This window comes from Macrobrachium nipponense, chromosome 46 (genome assembly GCF_015104395.2).
Source record: "Macrobrachium nipponense isolate FS-2020 chromosome 46, ASM1510439v2, whole genome shotgun sequence".
Taxonomy (NCBI): domain Eukaryota; kingdom Metazoa; phylum Arthropoda; class Malacostraca; order Decapoda; family Palaemonidae; genus Macrobrachium; species Macrobrachium nipponense.
In genome coordinates, this window is record NC_061106.1 from 13,198,589 (window position 1) to 13,219,597 (window position 21,009).

General features: G+C 35.5%; 1 protein-coding gene across 2 annotated transcripts; it reads left to right on the top strand.

Moving 5' to 3' along the window:
• Window positions 1-3,184: 3,184 nt before the first annotated feature.
• Window positions 3,185-20,789, top strand: LOC135214756 (methyltransferase-like protein 27). 2 transcript variants are annotated; one of them, XM_064249108.1, is made up of 7 exons: window positions 3,185-3,303; window positions 14,870-15,001; window positions 16,080-16,231; window positions 16,564-16,679; window positions 18,417-18,509; window positions 18,839-18,948; window positions 20,563-20,789. In XM_064249108.1, exons 2-7 carry the CDS (start codon window positions 14,870-14,872, stop codon window positions 20,632-20,634), a joined length of 675 nt encoding a protein of 224 aa, XP_064105178.1. In that variant the 5' UTR covers window positions 3,185-3,303; the 3' UTR covers window positions 20,635-20,789. The 2 variants fall into 2 exon arrangements, with proteins under 2 accessions (XP_064105178.1, XP_064105177.1); XM_064249107.1 differs by lacking the exon at window positions 3,185-3,303 and adding an exon at window positions 9,840-10,047.
• The last annotated feature ends 220 nt before the right edge of the window (window positions 20,790-21,009 follow it).

Below are 21,009 nucleotides of genomic sequence, written 5' to 3' on the forward strand. Positions count from 1 at the left end.
CCGAATCTATGGAAGATAAATGGAAAATATTGACTTAGTTATTAGACTTTATACACACACACACACACACACATATATAATATATATATATATATATATATATATATTATATATATATATATATATTGGCAGCATCCATGACTCATTTCAACTTGCACAGTGAAATATGAGATATATATATATACACACACGTTAAGGCGCAGTAACTTGAAGCAGTTTTGCTTTGTAGATTTTGTCTTTCATATTGTTATGACGTTATTGAAACAGTCGCTGAATTCCCTTGTTATTTACAATTTTAAACGTCTGTAGCTCTACTTTATTTAATAGTACATCAGACTGTTGAGTTTAATCCTTGCCCATTAGCCATTTTTGCAATAAGAACCCCAGAATTAATATTGTCAGTAAATTTCTACTTTACTTTTAACCCTCACCCTTTCATTTGTCTGTTAATGAGGCAGAGCCTTGTTATTGGCTTTGACAACCAGCTCTTCCAAGGTTAACAATACTTAATGTTCAGGGCTAATCCAACATATACAAGCTAGGTTTTATCATCAAGCATGCATCCATTGTTTCCCCCAGTGTTCTGTTTGGGGATTTAAGGGTCTCTAGCGTAATGTCTTTCATTTTCTGTAAGGATTTGCAAACGAATAAATGTTCGGTGTTGGCGTCCTGTACTCTGCAGATATCACAAACCTCGTCCTTGTATTTATTCGGAAGTTAGCCTTCAAGTCCAATATATTCGCCTGGTTTTTATTATCAAGCAGACATGGGTTGTTTTAGGTACTACATGACGCACTAATTTTCCCGGGAGTTTAATATGAACCTCAGCATTTTTAGTTTCTTTCTTATTCTCTTCCAAGGTCTCGTTAATTCTTGCATAATTTTTTTTATCTTCAGTTCCATTTTCAGCGTTTTCTTTTTTTACGTACACTCTCATTTATCCAGCACAGTCCATAGTGGCCTCTTAGTTTATCTATATATCTTAATTAATCTTTTCCTATTGGAGTTTAGTATTTTATGGAGCAGCATAAGATTTTTTATACTCTATTCTATAGGCTACTGGCCATATGCCTGACTCCGCTATAATTCCCCGATTCGCTGTGCCCTTTTGCTGTTCGTACATTCCTCAAGAGATCATATATTGCATTTTCCTTAGGGTATTCGACTCGTTCTCCGTGGTATTACTCCATGTGTCTTAGGTTGTCAAATAATGTTAGTACCATTGCTGCTTCATAGATCCTTTGCCTCACTTCTGTTGCCATATTTCCTACTTTCTTATTAATGTCCTATATTTTATTATTTCTCGTAGTAAGTAGTCTTTTTTATTTCTCGTTTTGATATTTACTTCCTTTGAGCCACATTCAGTATTTGTGACAGCGGAAAGTGTTCAGACTTAACCTTGGGAACTGGCGATGAGTACTAGTCTTCGTCTCGCACCCTGAATATTTATGAACCTCCATTTTAATTCTGTGCATTTGCTTGTTGCTCCTTGAGATGAGGTCACGTCTGTCTCTGGGGATGCCTTGGTTAATTGGCGACTAACAGTGAAGCTGGTTGAGAGTAAAACTAATTCTGCGCATCGTTATCTGAATGGTGTGTTCCAGGCAGTGCCTTCATATATAATGCAAGTGGTAGTAGTCATTTTACTAGTAAAATTCATATGGAAAACTGATATCTGTTTGATCAGAGGTTGCACGGAAGCCACTTCCCTAAAACGTCTGAACTTACAAACCATTTTTTTAGAATAACCAAAGTCTTTTTAACAAAGATATGTTAAACTTGCAATTTCTGACATCACTCAAAGCACTCCTACAAGAACAGTTTACAGGTTAATGTCCATAATCTTTGAAAGGTCTTCAAGCTGAGGAACACATACTCACATTCAAGTATTTATCGACCACGTTTCAAATATTCCCAGTATCATGCAGTACACTGTAGGCATTACTTAGGGTTCTTTGCAGCGTTCCTTCGGCCCCTAGCTGCAACCCCTTTCGTTCCTTTTACTGTACCTCCTTGCATATTTTCTTGCTTCCCTTCTTACGTTCCACCCTCTCCTAACAATTGACCATAAATGCAGCTGTGAGGTTTTCCTCCCGTTACACCTTTCAAACCCTTTACTGTCAATTCCGTTTCAGCGCTGAATGACCTACTAGGTCTCAGTGCTTGGCCTTTGGCCTAAATTCTATATTCAATTCAGTTACAGTTCAAAAATTCTTGCTATACATTAGTAAAAACATCGCTCTTTCCTTTTCCTTTCTCATTTACTTTAGACTATTCATCACAGTTAAATAGAAATTGACTCGTTTTTAGTGCCTAACCCATTATCCACTCAGCGACGGTGTTTGAACAAAATTGTGCCATTTTGATGATTTCTGTTTAGAATCATTTTCATGCCGTGTTATTTCTATATAACGAGTAACCATTAATGATAATGGCAATATTATGTATAAATATATATATATATATATATATTATATTATAAATATATATATATATATTATGATATATATATCTATTAGATAGTGACCAACTATTCCATATAGAAGCTTCTGTCTTTATATGCCTGTTAAGCTTTTCGTAAAGCCTAAGTTCAGAATCTGAAGACGAGGTACTGTTGATATCGTCACAAGGTCAGATTCGTATAAATTTTAACTATACCTCTGCATCTGTATTTACATAAACAGACGGCGTTTCTGTCTTGATGTCGTTTAAACTACTCTTAATAAATTTTGTATAAGTCTTAGAACATGGAAACGAGATAACTTCAGAATCTTTGCGAGGCGGGATCGTAATGCTATCAGTTTCGTCTCGATTATGGCTCCCGGCGCTGCACAAGAGATAAAAATGCGAAATGACCTGTTTTAGGTCATTTGTCCTTCCTTGACTAGAGTACTGCTCTCCGGTGTGGAACTCTGCGTCCGCCAGCGTGGTTCCTGGTGGTAGGTGTCTGTTTCCTAAAATGAGCCGTTATGACTTGGATCATCTACGGAAGGTCTCTTGTTGTCAGCTATTCTCAGAGGTCGTATTATAACAGCTCTTTCATATTAACAGTTGTTCACTGATCATCTTTGCTGAATAGCAGCACAAATATGCATTAATTTGCCTCGATGTCGAACTTCTCAGTTCCAGAGGACCTTTACTTCTCATACAGTTGGACTGTGGAACAGTTTCCCTGAGATGAAGAAGAAGAAGGCATCGTCACAGGATACCGTGTTTACATTCGCTCTGTACTTTAGCCTTTATTTTTTGGTGATGTAATGTACTCAAGCACTGATAACAATGCATGGAGCATCGTGAAGTGATGTGAGTACACAGACTTAATTGGAAACGTTTATAAGTACAGGAATAGTGCGAAATAGAGATTAAAATAGACGGGGTACTTGGAAACGTTTGTTTATACCCCAAGGCGTTTGCCTTGGGGAAGGTCCGTTTTTTATGATAAAGTTTACCCGTTCTCTTTGTTGTTTTATGAGATACAGTACTAAAACAACATGGATTCGTTTCCAAGCTTTTTAAGGAGAAAGGACTCCATTGGTTTACAGTTCCTGGGAGGTTATATGTCCATCGAAAATGTATGTATTGTGTTATTCAGAGAATTGAAACTTGATATTGATGACATCTTGGGTGTACAGAATGTGAGCAGGAATAAAGTAGTAGTTAAGTTCAGCTCAGAGAACAAATTCTTGGAAATAGTAAGACAATTTGAGGATAAGCAGATCAAGATAAGTGAGGTAGATAGCGTGAAAGTTGTAAATATAAGTACCTCGTATACATATGTATCGATAAGGAATGCACCCTTTGAATTGTCTGATGAATTGATAATAAACATTATGAGCAGGTATGGAAAAGTGGATTCAATAAGAAGCAACAGATTCAGTATGGGACCCCTGAAAGGCCTGCTGAATGGGATACGAACAATAAAGATGAAGATTAGAGACAATATCCCTTCATCGATAAGTGTATCTGGTTTTAACTTAAGTATATTATATAATGGGCAGAAAAGAACCTGTTACAGATGCGGACAAGAAGGCCATCTAGTGAAAGATTGTAACATCGATATTATGGAAGGAACTAGTATGTGGAATGAAAAAGACTTTCCTGACATAAGCAGGCAAAGAAATGATAATAAATCAGAGAAGGATAATGGTGATAACAGAGAACAAACAAGAGAAGGAAATAACATTGAGGGACAAGAGGTAAAGGATAGCCAAAGAGGAATTGATATTAGTGAAGATGAAACCGATGTATACACAAATAGTGCAGCTGACAAAGGTCCAAGAGAAAATACTCAGGAAAACCAAGAAGGAAAAAAATAAATAAGGAAGAAGGATTAGAGGAGGGGAATGAAGATTATCGAATGAGTGAAGACAGTGGCGACGAGATATATGCTCCTTTGCAGTTATCTCCTGATGACATTGTGCAAGTAGAAACAGAAGGAGAAGATGTGCACAAGGAAGAAATTATAAACGGAAGAAAGGTGGAATACGAAGACAATATGCAAATCGTAACCGAAGAAATAGTCAACAGTGAAGAAGACGAGCGAATGTCAACGGAAAAACTTCATAAAAGAAGGAAAGGTGAAGGTGAAAATGGTATGGATGTTGAGTCTATGAGGAATATTCCTAAGGAAACCTTAATAGGGAGTGGAAAGAGAGGCAACAATACAACTAAAGAAAAGGGTAATAAGAATAGGAACGGAGATAAAAGTCAAATACCAGTACGACAAAAATGGCAAGCAACTGTTAACGACAGTTCAGGTGTAAAAATTACCATTAAAAAGGACAATGGACAGAAAAACTTAAAAGTATTGAATAATAGCGAAGGAGAATGTTCCGTTTTTTCTGAGATGTCAAACCCCTTAAATGAAAGCCAGGATATGTTTGTTGTAATGTATTAGATCATGGTCTATTTAGTGTCAGACTCTGGTAAACACAAACATGAGGATGATGATAGTAGTAATGGTAAAAATAAATGTTCTAAACTGGCTAAAATAGGTAAATAATTGGTATGTATTTATTTTAATATTTCCTTAAAAATGGCTTTAGTCACTGCTTCATTAAATATTTGTGGTTTGTTTAAATGAGCTTAATAAGCAGTTGAAAGTAAAGATGTTAGTTGATCAATATAAAAATTGATGTATTATTTCTTCAAGAACATAATATTAGAGATGTGAACAGGATAAATACTTTTAGAGGACTACTTTGAGGTTGTAATGAATATGCCTACTAGCTTTAAAATTAAAGGTGGCACGTGTTTTCTGTTTAATAAAAAGTCAAATATTTCAGTAATAACAGTGAAAAGGATGACACTGGAAACATATTATTCACAAGGATACGGTATAATGATATAAACCTCTCCTTATTGAATGTATACGCACCATCAGGCTCAAGTAAAAAGAGAGAGAGGGAGAACTTGTTCTCTGTGGATATCTTGTATTATTTAAGGAACAACATATCAAATTTGATTTTTGCTGGTGACTTCAATTGCGTACTGTCGGGTAGAGATGTTAGTACAGGTAATGAGAGGTATGTATCAAAAGGTCTTAAATCTTTAGTACAGCATTTGGGATTGAAAGACGCTTGGTTTTCAATGAACAATATTCCCGAATATACGTACATTCTAGGTAATTATGCTTCAAGAATTGACCGAGTGTATGTGACTGATTTGTATAGTAATATTAAGAATTGTAAAAATATTCCATTATCTTTAACAGACCATAATATGATATTAACTGAATTTCTGCTTAATAATCGTTGTAAAATAGGTAGAGGAATATGGAAGTTAAATGTTTCATTATTGGAGAGGGACGACTTCATGGAGAAATTTTGAAAGATTATGGCACTTTTTAAAAAAGGAAATAATTAAATACTCCAACATTATGGAATGGTGGGATACATTTGTGAAACCAAAATTAAAAGAGTTTTTCATAAGGCTGTCTAAACAAGCTATACAGAGAAATATGGCACTCTAAGATTTTTGCAAAATTATCTTGAATACTTATCAAGTAAAGCCTCTGTAGGTTACAATAAATTTGAAGAGATGAAGGCTATAAAAGATAGAATGAAAGCAATAAAAGATGAAATATGTGAAGGTATAAAGGTTAGGTTAAGGACAGAAGAGAGAATAAAAGGAGAGAGATTATCTGCAAATTTATTAGGTAAAGAGAAACTCAGAGGGAAGCGAAATAGTATTAGGCAACTGAGGTTAGAAAGCGGTGTGACGCTCGACAACACAGAGGCGATAGTCTGTCATGTAAAGGATCACTATGAAAAACTGTTCACAAAGATAAATACTGATGAACAGCTACAAGATAGTTTCCTTAATTGTATAGGGAGCACAATAAATGATGAGACAATGAAATGTTATGTAGAAAGGTATCTGTCGATGAGGTATTAAATACGTTAAAGATGATGAATAAAGGCGGAACTCCCGGTGAAGATGGTCTTCCTCTGGAATTCTATTTAAAGACATGGAATGTAATTAAGTCAGAGTTCTCTGAAAATGGATTAAGGTTTGCGATAGATTTAGACCTTGAATTAGGAAAAAAAGCCCAAAAAAAAAAGGGTATTTTTGAAATTAGTACCTAAAAGTGGTGATTTATGTTTAAAAAACTGGAGACCTATTTCTTTACTGAATACCGATTACAAATGCATTGCCAAAATTTTGGCTAATAGATTAAAAAGTGTCCTTCATAAAGTTATATCACGAGAACAATTTTGTTCGGTTAAGGGAAGATCAATAGTGAAATGTAATACTCTAATTAGGGATGTAACTTATTATGCAAATGAAAATAATTTGGATTGTGCTCTAATTAACCTGGATTGGAGTAAGGCGTTCGATAAAGTTAATTTGAGTTTCATGTTTAAAACACACTCACGGATGGGTTTTAGTGATTTGTTTATCATGAAAATGAGAATGTTATATACTGGATGCTTAAGTGCAGTTTGTGTAAATGGGATTGTTAGCGGCTTTTTTCCTGTTGAGAGATCCATAAGGCAAGGATGTCCGATGTCAATGATAGCATATATATTGTTTCAAGAATCTTTATACAGAACAATTAAACAAAGCAATGAAATTGTGCCAGTGAACCTCCCTAATGGGTTCCAGTGTTCTGTTGTAGGTTTTGCTGATGACAGCTCAGTTTTTGTTAGTAAAGAAAGAAGTATTAAAGTAGTTTTTAGTATTATAAAGCAATTTGAGCTAGCTACTGGTGCAGAACTAAATAGAGATAAGACTTGTGTCATGGTTTAGGTAATTGGAAGAACAAAAATGTATGGCCACTTGATTGGATACAACAGAAAATAAGTGTATGGTATTAGGCATATTGATAACCAATGATTAATAAGGAAATGGTAGATGAGAACTGGGATGCTTTAATCAATAAAGTTAAGGGTAAAAAATAAATATGCTTTCGACTCGATACTTGTCTTTATATCAAAAGTCTATTATTGTAAATGCCCTTATTTTAAGTAAAGTCTGGTACATGTGTCATGTATTTCCATTAGGGAAAGAGAAAGCAAAAATTATAGAACAATCTGTTTTCCGGTATTTGTGGTGTGGAACTTACCAACCAATTAAAAGGGATTCCTTGTATCTGCCAAAAACAGAAGGTGGTATTGGGGTTATTAATGTGTTTTATAAAGCAGCAGCTATTTTAACAAGTACATTCTTGAATATTATGTTATCTGATAGTTATGGACGAGAATTAGCCTTATATTACACATGCATTAGAACAAATTTGTTGTGGGTTGTAGAAGATTGCCTTAATATGTCTTATGTTGCTACTCCTTTTTATAATATCATTATTGGTAATGTAAGGAAATTATTAAGAATGCCTAATTTTCCATACGTCAAAAGTAAGAATATTTATCAGTATTTGATGCCAACCCATAAGCCCATTGTAATTGAGAGATACCCGTTGCATAATTGGGGTAATATATGGAGTAACCTTGTATGCAAATTCGTTGACCCCTATCAAAGAAGTATTATGTATAGATTTTTGTATGAATCTTTGGCTACTAAGGAAAGACTGAAGATATTGAATATTGCTGATAATAATTTTTGCAATAAATGTATGGAAAATGAAAATCATCTGCATATTGTCTATTTTTGTAAATATGTTAAAAATATTTGGATGTGGTTCCAGAATTTCATTGAAGAAGTATGTGATATAAAAGTTCAGTATCCAATAAAAGTATTGATGTTGGATTTCGATTATAAAGAAAAGAAGAAGAACAATACATTAAGTATACTTATTATTGAGTATGTAAATTGTTTGTGGTACAGCAGAGAAGAGGTGTTACAAAGTCAAATAATTTCAATATTAAAATGTAAAATAAAGTACACAAGATGGGTATTATCAAATGCATATGAACTTGGAAAACAATTCACAAGTATGTGAATAATATTTGAATTCATATAATTGATGTACTTAATATGTAATATTATTGATATAATTATGAAAATTTTGTAAATAATTAATTGATAATTGTAATAAGATTTTAATAAAAAAAAAAAAAAAAGTTTCCCTGAGTCGATGTCCCCTATGGGCTTCTTCCATATGACTAGGGTTCAGCTTCTGAGTAATACTAATAAGAACAATAGTAATTAGTATAATAAAAGCTCTCACCGGGTAAAAGATGAGAGAGTTTTTCATGCTCATCTAATAATAACAATAATAATAATATTTCTAAAAAATGGGAAGTTACTTACGTGCAAACCTGTCTAAAAAAAAATCAGGAATAGCAACAACATTTGCTATGTTGGCAGTGTGCATATTTGAAGCACGTACAAGAAAACGCCTCCGTTTGGAAAGTAATTATAGATCCTTTCTTTCTTCCTTTAAAGGTGCAACATGGCGTGGTATTAAGGTGCATGTATTACGCTTTCATAATGGTAAAAGTTTAGAGTTATTTGTGCCACGAAACCAAGAGATAATAGCGATGTATTTTTTCAAATCATCTTTTGTCATTTCCCACTTGGGTCGCTTCTGTTCATCATATGAAGTTCTACTGCTCTCATGTCCCGTTTGTCGTTAGCTATTGTAACTATACGCTCACATATACATGTATAAAGGTGTGTGTAATTATATATATACAAATTTTATATGTTTGTATATACAAACTAATTTTGTCACCTAGACCCGCGTGAATTTCTTATATTCTATATTCGCAAATATTTCACAATATCGAATTCACTTTTCCCTTGGGATTAACTTATACCCAAGGTGAAATATAACTGATATTTGCATATGCCTCGGCTGGGATACGAACGTGTGACCTTGGTGTAGCTACAGTGATAAACAGTAGAATTCGACCATTCGACTATCAAAGGGGATATACGTTGATATCGACTCTAGTGAACACATTCCTGTCGAACTCAAAAGTTCTGTAATGAGAATCGACATCATTCCATCTCTAGACAATGATAGTCGACTGGTAATTTTTTTTTTATTATTATTATTCAGGCGATGAAACCTATTCATGTGGAACAATCCCACAGGAGCCATTGGCTTGGAATTTAATCTTCCAAAGAATATGGTGTTAATCATTAGGAAGAAGTAAGAAGAGGTAAAGGGAAAGACAGAAAGAAGAGATCTAGGGAATTCTAATTATCGACACGTGCATATGTCCCAGCCAATACTCAAACTTTGGCATTTGGTTTCAATACTTACCACATACTTAAATACCGTATATATATATATATATATATATATATATATATATATATATATATATATATGTGTGTGTGTGTGTGTGTAATTACCTTATTGCTTACAGCACGTGGACTTCCGAGATAAGTTCTGAAAACATGCGCGGACAAATTTATCAACTTTCGCCAACGCACTAGTAACTAGGCAGTGGGCAGCAATAGGCAGTACACAGCGATGTCACTATGCGAAGGTCCGTGGGCCCTATTTATCTGTGCTTGCTCGGTCTTTGGTTTAATCAGTTCGCTCTGAGTTGTAGCGGCCGAAGGTTCGTCAGCACCACCAACAACGGGAAGAAGTGAAAGATGGAGTCGGAAACGGAGCGAGTTGCAAAACTGGTAAGACTAACAAAATTACGTTTTTAATATGTTTAGGGTTCTCACTAAAGTTTCATGTTTCTTATGGATTTATTGCGATCTTGATAGCTTGACGATAATGATCTCTGATGAATACATAAAAGCATTATTGACATTTATTGTCGATAGTGTCTCTCGAATGTACTACTTGTGCCTTCTGCTAAGTCTGTTCTGAAGCCTGAGGTTGCCTATCGACATTCTTATGTAGCTATTGTTTCATAATTGCGTTCGTGATTTTCGATGACTTATGAATTCTTTAGCTTTCCTTTGATTTAGTCATTTTCCCATTGCCGTTCAGAGTTGGGGGGCTAAATTTAGGGTATTTTTATCCGTAACTTCTACGGAGAGCAGGGTCAGAGGTCTGTGTGCTGGAATGTAGAGTGACTCATAAATTGAACGGCTTTTTTTTTATTCTTTCTACCATCCTTTTACTCTATAAGTATAGAAGGCGTAAAAGCATTTATGTCTGAAGAGTGTTCACGTCATTTTGATACTTTCAGCATTTTCTTTGGTGCCAGTCAGTCCTGCCGTTGTTTCTTAATGAACACTGGCATTGCGAAAAAAGAAAACGTGCTACATCACCGAAAAAAGGAAAATGTTAGGAGTTGTAAGGGTTTTTCAGTATATAGTGCCAATATCGCCATGTTATACATTATTCTTCGCTTTCGCTATAAAGAAAAATCTGTACTGTGTCCCTCTTATCAATCAGAAATTTTGCAGAATATCCAGATTGGCTTTCACTGACTAAGTGTTTTCGGCCTCTATTTTCTGCACGTAATATTGCGTTTCTTTTTTAACGCAACGTTACCTGAAATGTTAAATAACAACGCAGCAGACCCAGAGACAATAGAAAGTTTAAGAAATTGTCTAAAGAAAACAGAGGAGTGGTCAACAAGATGGCAAATGCCTTCTAACTTGGATAAGTGTAAAGTTACAAATAGAAACAAACAACCCTCAGGCCAACTACATGCTGCTTGGGAATGACATAATTAGTGTAGAACATGAAGAGGACCTTGAAGTCATTAGTGGAAAGGACTTAAAATTCACAAAGCAGTGCATAAAAGCTGAAAAGAAGACACAGAAACTAGTATGATACATAAAGAGGCAGTTCAAATACAGATACAAAGAAACGGTGCTACAACTCTACACATCAATAGTGAGACCTCATCTTGAATATGCGGACAGTTTTGGTCACCAACACTAAGAAAGGGCATAAATAGATTAGAGGAGTTACGAGCAAGAGCTAAAAAGTTAATTCCATCCATCAGGCAAATAGTTTACCAAAGACGACTTGAGAGCCTGAACATGTATGGCTTAGAAAAACAACGATTACGAGGACAACTAATAGGAACATTCAAAATACTGAAAGGCATAATAAAAGTAGACAGTAACCTATTTACGTTAATTAAGCGAAAACCTGACAAGAAATAATGGATGGAAACTAGAGCTGAAGAGATACAACACATCCCATTGTGGGAACTCCTTTAGATACAAGATATGTGACACTTGGAATATACTGGGAATATACTGCCACCAGAAGTTGTAAAATTCGTTTAAAAGAAAGCTAGACCAAATCATTATGAGACTGTGAATGAACAGTAAAACCTGCTCCTAGAGATAAGTGAGCACACGATGTCTCTTCGGATGGACTAACAAGTCCTTGAGACGTTCCAATCCTTGTAACTCAATAAATTAATCTTCCAAATGGCGCTGTCTGTTAGCATTTAGTGTTTCTATTTTCTCAAGGGCAATATTAAGCATTTACATATTTAGTATCCGATGAGTAGAACGATAGATAGTCTTCTCTTACAGAAAGAGAATGAATCATGTGGTATTTAGGCCATAGCACTGGGGGGTCACTTTCAGCCGCTCAGCGATTAGAAAAGTGATATGGGAGAGTTGGAATGATTAGATAACAAGATAGAGATAAATAAGGATGTAGATGAGCAGAGGTATATGGATCGAAAGTGAAACAGAGAATACCCCACGATTACACCAAGGAGTAAGATTTGGAGAGGTTGAATACTAGCAGGATGGAAAAAAGAAAGCAGGAATGAATGTTGCGTAAAAGGCTAAAATGTTGGGTGCTAGTAGGAGCCAAAGGGACGCTGCGAACGCCTCAGTGGCGTGGTTGGTATGGTCTTTTCCTGCCACCTCGGTGGCCGCGAGTTCGATTCTCGGCTATTCCACTGAGGGATTAGAGATGTGTATTTCTAGTGATAAAAGTTCACTCTCGACGTGGTTCGGAAGACACTAAAGCCGTTGGTCCCGTTGCTGAATAACCACTGGTTCCATACAACGTAAAAATACCATACAAACAAACAAGGGACGCTGCAGATACTTAGTAATGCTTACACTGAATTGCCAGAGGTGAACTGACGGCATTAACCCCTACAGGCCTCCGTAAAGATGAACCCTTTTGTTTCGTTTTAGTGCTGTAGGGAAAAATAATGAAATGGCCTCCTATTTGTCGTCCATTTGCGTCCTTGCTAAACATTACAGGTATTTGGCATCCTTGAATACCAAATATCCTCTGAAGCAGTGGTTCCCGACCTTTTTTGGCCGTGCCCCACCTAATCACCTCAAACATCATGATGCCCCCTGTGGTAATACATAATTCTTTATATTTTCACGTGGAGGAAGCCTAAAAGGCCATTAACTTGGTTTAAACATTCTTGAATTGGCCCCATTACAATAAGATTACCCCCCTGGTGGGTCGTACACCCCACATTGGGAAACACTGATCGAAAGTGTTGAAAAAAAAAACAAGCCGATGCAGTATAGAGATCTGGTTTGATATGGTTATGAAATACACACACACACATAAATAAAAGGTATTGCCAAAGAAATCTTTTATTAAACTACTATTCAACAATTTTTTTATTGCGAGAAATACGTGAGTTTGATGATAACGATTGTGCAGTAAAGGATGGTCCTGGAAACGTAAGAGTCGAAAATCGTATTTTATCTATTTTCTGATACGCGGAAATATTTGGCTCTGTACTGGACCTTAAAGCATAGTCCACCCCTACTGGCCAGCGCTGGTTAATACAAAAATAAACTCGACAATTTTGTATATATATACATATATATATATATATATATATATATATATATATATATATATATATATATATATATATATATATATGTCTAATGTCTTATCGCTTGGCGATAGACTTTTTGTTCTTTCCTTACGGCTGTCATCCGTAAGTAATGTTTGGTTCCTCTCATCTCCCTTGGATATCTTAGTAGAGAGGTTCTTTCTTGACTAGAGGAGATGATTCAAACAGGCTAGTTGAACAAGTTAACAACTTTATTCTGTAACTCCATACTAGGAGATGCAGCTCGGTCGGACACGACCGATATGTTTGATAGTTGGCGTGGAACTGCCATTCTAAAGCATCGCGTCGATAGCGGAACATTAGCTATCTCAGCAATTCATATAAAAAACACATACGTAGTTTGCCGGCTCGGAAGTTACAAGTTTCCGGCGCTAGGTTAACAGGGTCAACCTCTTCCCATGGAAGTTGTTGTGCAAAGTTATCATAACATAAAAATGTTGACAAAGCTGTGAGCTAGATCAGGCTACTGCAGACAGCGCATAGCGTAATCTAGGTGCTGCTTTGGTCACGTAGAACCCTTCCTAATGGCCATGACCCCATGGTCAGTTGGTTTACATTTACAGATCTTGTAAATTATATAATAATGTAATTATTACATATGTATATATATATATGTATATATATATGTGTGTGTGTACGTATATAACAAGGATAGGTGACAAGTAGAGACCCAGTTATCAGTTAAGATAACTTTTATTCGATAATGCGTTTCGTAACGTCATGTTACATCTTCAGGTCTGCAAAAGAACAATAAAAAAAAGAAATTAAAGCACATGGGAAAAAAACTACTTAAAACAATAGAAATTAAAATTACAGTTAAAACTTAAGTGTTTGCAAAAACAGGAGAGTTAAAAAGCACCTATCATATGGAAAGTTGAAGACTGGTCGAATAGAGTACAGTGGGTTAAAAGCAAAAGAAAACAACAATCATTTAGGCCAATTACAGTTAAGCAGATGAATAAATATTATCTTAATTGATAACTGGCTGTTTACTTGTCACCTAGCCTTGATGTGTACTACGGCCTTCTTCGGCCTAACCACTCCGTGTCTGTATATATATATATATATATATATATATATATATATATATATATATATATATATGTATGTATGTTTATATATATATATATATATATATATATATATATATAGAAAGGGAAGTGAAACCGGAGACTTGGAGCAAGTACTTTCGTAGTATAACAAACTGTGACCCCGCCCCCTCTCTGTTTTTGCATATAAATGTCTGTCAACTTCTGTTATATTTAGTGTGAACTTGAAAATGTAGAATAAACTGCGAAGCTACTTGTTCCAAGTGCCAGTTTTACTTACCTTTCTACCGTGGATTTAAGGATATTCTCAGGTACGTGTTCCTTCGTGCTACATTGGAGATATATATATATATATATATATATATATATATATATATATATATATATATATATATATATATATATATATATATATATCCGTTTGTGGTATATTTTTGACTTTGATGTATTTATAGTAAATGATTTATTTCTCCAGCCTTGAAGAAACACCAATTGATGTGAAACGTCGGCAATAAAACTGTACATACGAGAGACATGACTACCTTTTCACCATGATATATATATATACACACACACACACACACACATATATATATATATATATATCATATATATATACATTTTTTTCAGATGGAAAAGACTGCACACATGACCCCAGATGAGCGCAATGCTTACTTGTCTAATTTCGAGTATTTCCACTCGGGAACAAGCCAAGAACAGGTGATCAAAACTTACAACCAGTGGGCGCCAACATATGTGGAGGTGAGTACTTCATTAACTGATTAATTAATTAAGGAATATGTTTATCAAGTAACTAACTACTGATATTCCCCTATAATACTTGTATTGTCTTTTGTTATTTATTATGCATTCCATTATTCATTATTCTCGATTTTAACTTTGACCGCCCGCAGGATAACTAACTTTGTCGACGTGGACAACTTCCTCATTATAGGGATTAAATAAGTCACACATAAATAAACTCTCTCTCTCTCTCTCAAGGAAAAATTTAACGGAAAGTAAAATGTTTGAAAAGCATCATCAACCAGGGAGGTATATTTGTAGATCTTGACTAGTTGTCTTAAGGGGAGAAGGACCCCCACCACCATGCCAATTAGCAGAAGTCAGTCTTTATAAACTGGTTTATTATTAAAATATACTCAAAGAATCAACCAGAGCCTACGTTACTACTAGCTCCGTAAAGGAGGAGAGCTGTCAATTCGCCTCACGTGGTGCACTGTAGGCATTACAGAGTCTTTTGCAGCGTTCCTTCGATCACCCCAAGCTGCAACCACTTTCATTCCTATTACTGTACATCCATTCATATTCTCTTTCTCCCATCTTACCTTCCACTCTATGCTAACAATTATTTCATAGTGGAAGTTCTCCTCCTGTTACATCTTTAAAACATTTTTACTCAAAATTTCCGCTTCAGCACTGGATAGCCTCATAGGTCACAGCGCTTGGCCCTTGGCCTAGATTCTATATTCCTTCCTTCTGTTACTGCTACTATGTAGATTCCCATCAACCGTGAATCTGATGTATAGGCAAGTCCCTTACGACGCTCCTGATTGGCTGTTGATAAGCCAATCACAGGGCTGGAAACTCTGTCGATCTCGAGAGAGACTGAGAGTTTCCAGCCCTGTGATTGGCTTATCAACAGCCAATCAGGAGCGTCGTGAGAGACTGGCCTAGACATCAGATGCACGGTTGATGTGAATCTACTACACCAAGGTCTAGAGAACACTAGCACCATCCAGAGCCTTCTCATCAGGCACTGAATAAATCAGACCAAAGTCAAGACAGAATAGATAACTTTTATGTCTTCCGTCCAACCCAGACTCTGCGTTCAGGGGGTTACACAGGCTACCTGGTAGCCGCCGAAGAAGTGGAGTCTCGTGTGCCAGAAGACCAGCGTCATAGCCAGAGGGTGTTGGATGTGGCCGCTGGCACTGGAAGCGTCGGGGTCGAACTCAGCTCCAGAGGCTTCAAGTAAGTCCCGTTATGCCTAATGCAGTACGCAGATGACTCCGTATGATTACTTGTATGCTTCCTTTGTTTTTATTTCGCTGTCACTGCCTTCGGTCTAGAATGTATGCAGTATTCTATCTATTTACCTCTCCTGGAAAAGTACGCAGATGGCAGCAATTCAGACGACATCTGAATATGATTGTAGATAAGAGGTTAAATCAGTTTGTATGGCTATCCATGCCCGGGAAACAATTGATTCGCGACATAGTGGAGATACAAGCTTCTTTTTTAGTGATGAAATAACAAAAGTTCTTATGGCCTCTGTGTAAAAACATTTACCTGTCTCCTTACAGATTAATCGACGCACTTGAACCCTGCGAGGGAATGTTGGAGCGTCTAGAAGCAACCGGAGTTTACACGAAGAAATACAAAGAGTTTTTAGGCGATGGGGCAAAATCTGTTCCAAGTGGTAGGTATTAAATGTGCAGGTGTGTCGAAATGACTGTGGTCTTGCTTGGGAGCTTTTGAAGAATAGCGGTCCCATACAACCCTTTTGAAGAATAGGGGTCCCAGTTGGACCCTATGAATATAACATTGAAAATGAATAAACTATTATGAAAGTACTTTATTTTGTAAGTATAAAAATTACAAAAAGTATGTCAAATTAAAAGCACACAATTTATTGTAAATAAAACTAAATCAGTTGAAATTAATTGCACACATATTGTTTTGAAATTTCAGAACAAAAAGAATCAAATAAAGTTTCCTTATAACGTTCACGAAACATAAATTCCTGTAAATAGGAGTGTAAGAATTCCCTTTGGCATCCATTCATCTTTTTTATTTCACCTTTCTGCTTGTTCCAATAGGATTCTACGTGCTGCGTATGAACAAGTCTTTTTATCAACAAAATTTAAGGAATGGTTCACAGTTTCATGTTGGTATCCTATGTTGCTGATTTTCTGATATGCTTTCCATTCGTCTGAGTGAACAGTCGATCCTTGCCTAACTACTTTTTCAATTATTGGCAAAAGAGTACCAGCATCATTTCGCTCAACTATTTCCATATATCCTATGGCTGGTGTTATTGATGTGTCTACAATTCCAAAAACCCAAATTTGTGAATGGGGAGTTCTTCCTCTGTGATGTTTGGGTTTATGTGAGAAGCAAGACTCGTCCACTTGCACTGTAATACCTGGCCCACCTAGTTGAACTGGGTTAGTTTCAAAATGCTTAGTGCATACTTCACGAAAAAAAACTATATAAATCAATCATAGTTTTCAGCGAGATGTTTAATAACCGAGATGCACTCATTTCTCCAATTTCATCACACCAATAAAAAAAATGGCTTTAACCCATTTTTGAAGTGTCAATTTAGAATTAAAAAATAATGATATTTTTCTGATTGATGTCTTATGTTTGTACTTTGCACAGTCCTTATTTTGGCACTTCCAAATATGTTTATCAAGATTTGAAACACATTTCGTCGAGTTCAATACAAAGTTGCAGCAGCTGCATCTCATTTCACGAGAAATAAGTTCGTTCTTCTTCATCCATGTAATCACTGGAATTGTGTCTTCGATTACTAATGGTTTAATTTGACGTTCAAAAAAGCTGCGATCCATGTCTGCTTAGGGTTTGCTCAATACTGAAATACTTGATAATAGAGTGCGAAGTAAAAAAATACAGATTTTTTAAGGCCTCTTTGGTACTGACAATCAAACAAGCAGTTGTTTGCTTATCTTTAGGTTTGTTCATCACTGACAACCAATCTTGTTGTTACTTGTTTTCCTCGTTGGTTGTTCTCCACTAAATACTTTTTTAACAATACGGACCCCAGTTTTATCCTTTTGAAGAATAAAGGTCCCAGGTTCGTATGGGACCACTATTCTTCAAAAGCTCCCCTTGCTTGACTGTCTGTAGAATGGAGAAGGAATAGCAACGAAAGTATTTGTTCTCATCAACAGTGTTGTAATTGAATTCAGAGCCCTCTCTCTTATTTAACCCCTATATTTCGTATTGGCAATTGCTAAAGATTTTTTTTTCTTGCCCAATTTGAAAATTGGCCATATGTAAAGGAAACTGAATATTTGATGACCCACACAGGAAAAATTCTATACTTATTATTTTACCTGCGCTACACCAACATATTTTGAATTAATAAATCAATACGATGTGACCACCTAACATTCTCTTTCTTTCTTAGACGCATACGATGTTCTCGTCTGCGCCGGAGGTATGTTGGCGGGGCACATACCCATCAAGGGCATTGATGACATGATTAGGGTCACTAAACCAGGTGGGTCATGGTGATTTAGTTTTTTTCTGGTAAAGAGGGGTTTAATTGCTGCCTATCTTACCTTTTTCTCAGAAGTATTCATGATTGTAAATTTCTCGTATAATGAATAAGAAAATATTCGTATTTCTGTAGATCACTTACCTTGGCATACATGAAATGAAATGTCCATTCAGACGGAATTTAACTCTCCGGCTGAATTCATAAAAGGCTTTGCTGTTTTGACTAACAACAAGACATTACCTCCTGAGATACAGGAATCGGCTGACTGTTCTGTATGACTAGATAAACCCGTGATTTGCAAATTTCTCTGTATTCTTTCAATATCACAGGAGGACTAATCATCATAGTCATGAGGACGGAGTTCTTGCACCTGGTTGAGGAATATAAGGAACTTGGGTGTCACATGGACTCTTTACAAGAGAAAGGCTACTGGACGAAGGTAGGGGAATTATTTCTCACTTCGGTAGCTATCTGTTTCTGGACTTTCATTGGTTTCATGCATTTCCAAGTAAATATTTTAACTACATTACGAATATACTTTTTATCCCAGGTAATGTTCCTCGTCCATAGGACTGGTAAAAATGTTATGTTACAACAGAATTCCATCTAATAAAAGAAGCCAAAAAAAACGCCAAAATATGGAAAGTAATTACTATATTCCAGGGACCTACCTGAAGAGGGAGACAGACAGCCGTCTATGAAATATAGTACTTAATTTCTATATTTTGGCGTTTTTATGGGCTCCTTTTATTATATGTATAATATATACTATACATACAAACATACATACATACAAACATACACACACACAATATATATATATAATATTATATTATTTATATTATATATATATATATATATATAATATATATATATAGATATATATAATATATATATATATATATATTTATATATTCCAATGATTGTCTCCCGCTGTACGGTAAGAATGGTGTCAGAAAGGCAAATTATCGAGATAACCAGGTGATAAAGAGAAGTCAAGTACCCAGTACAATGGGCATTCAAAAGAATATACAGACGATGGCGATAAGATTACTGATATCTAGAGTTGAATACAATTTTTTTGTAACTAGCAATTCTCTCCAGAATTTTATGCAGAAGTGACTTTCCATCGTCTTGCCTTTCTGTTCGTGAAATTTTGAGGTTTTGTCTTATCATGATTAAAAAAAAAGACATTCTTCAAGGGTAATTATTCTCTTAAATAGGTTTTTATATATAATGTTAAAGGTGCAAGATTTGAATACGCTTCGTCTTTCCTTTTGTATAGGTTACAGTCTGGGTCCTGGTGACAGTATACGTTACACAACAGGTTTTTGTATGTCGAAAAGAATCCCATATATTAATTTATAAAACTCATTTCAAATTCAATATATAAGACACACTGTCAGTGGAATTTGGGTAAGTTTAAGAATCTTTCTAGAGGCATCTGTTTCAACGCCACTGCATACTTTACTGCATTACTTATGCCTACTAAGGCTATGTGTTGTATTGTTTTAGCCTTGGCCGTGCACATTTAGCCTACTGTCTGTGCGTTAAATGCCTCGGCAGAGAAGGAACTATTTTTAATTGAACTTGGTGAAACCAATTGTTGGATAATCCCTCCAGATTAAAAGCCAGTGCTGGCATAAAAGACCAGCTTAATCTAGATCGAATAAACGAAGATTATGAAAGATATCGATGTAGATTTGACCGTTTGTCTTCATGTGCCCATTTTAAACTATTGTATCGGCAGTTTTTTTGGGGAATTAATTGTTCTGTAGAGGGAAACATGTCAGTGTTCCTATCACGTTTTAGTATTACTTAATAACTGTCGGTGAATTTAACTTAGATGGTGGAAAGGTGCATGACCAAGTATGTAATCATTATTCAAGATCATACTTCATGTTTGGTCTGTTTACGGTGATGCGTAGCGTCGTTGTTTTTGAGTAGGGTAGCTTTCTGTTCAGTGATCTTTATGTTTCTGATATTCGTCAGTTATACCCTATTTTTACGATATTTTCTGGTGAATAATCTAAAATTTTCATGTTCTTTCCAGGTGGAAGTGAAAAAAGTGTCGAACTACTTTACTGGCAAGGATGGAAGCGTTTTTATCTATAGGGTTTTGTAAGTTTGTCTTCAAAACACATTCATGTATGGACACCATAATGAATTTAGCACTGAATTTGGGAGTGAGGTTTGATTGTTGTAAGTGACCTTTACAATAATTGATAATAATTTCTGTTCATTGTAACTTGCTCTATTATAGATAAAACTTTACTTGATTGTGTATTTTTTCACTTTTAACCTCTGTAGTCTTTACGGCAAGTGTTTGGCTGCTCCTTGAGATCAGATTGTAAATTAAACTGACAATAAAATAGCAGAGAATTTCTTGATAAATAACGGCACCTAAGTAACGATGAATTTGCAAGTAATTATTAAAACTAACACGGAGATATTATAACTTAATTTTCTTCCCAATTTTCTTAATTCAGAAGATCGACTC

Bases quoted from the DNA above. Each gene is read 5' to 3' on its own strand.
- LOC135214756 (XM_064249107.1), top strand. From the start codon at position 10,015: ATGGAGTCGGAAACGGAGCGAGTTGCAAAACTG. The intron at 16,232-16,563 runs GTAAGTCCCGTT...GTCTCCTTACAG, and splicing joins CTCAGCTCCAGAGGCTTCAA to ATTAATCGACGCACTTGAAC. The intron at 16,680-18,416 runs GTAGGTATTAAA...TTTCTTTCTTAG, and splicing joins GGCAAAATCTGTTCCAAGTG to ACGCATACGATGTTCTCGTC.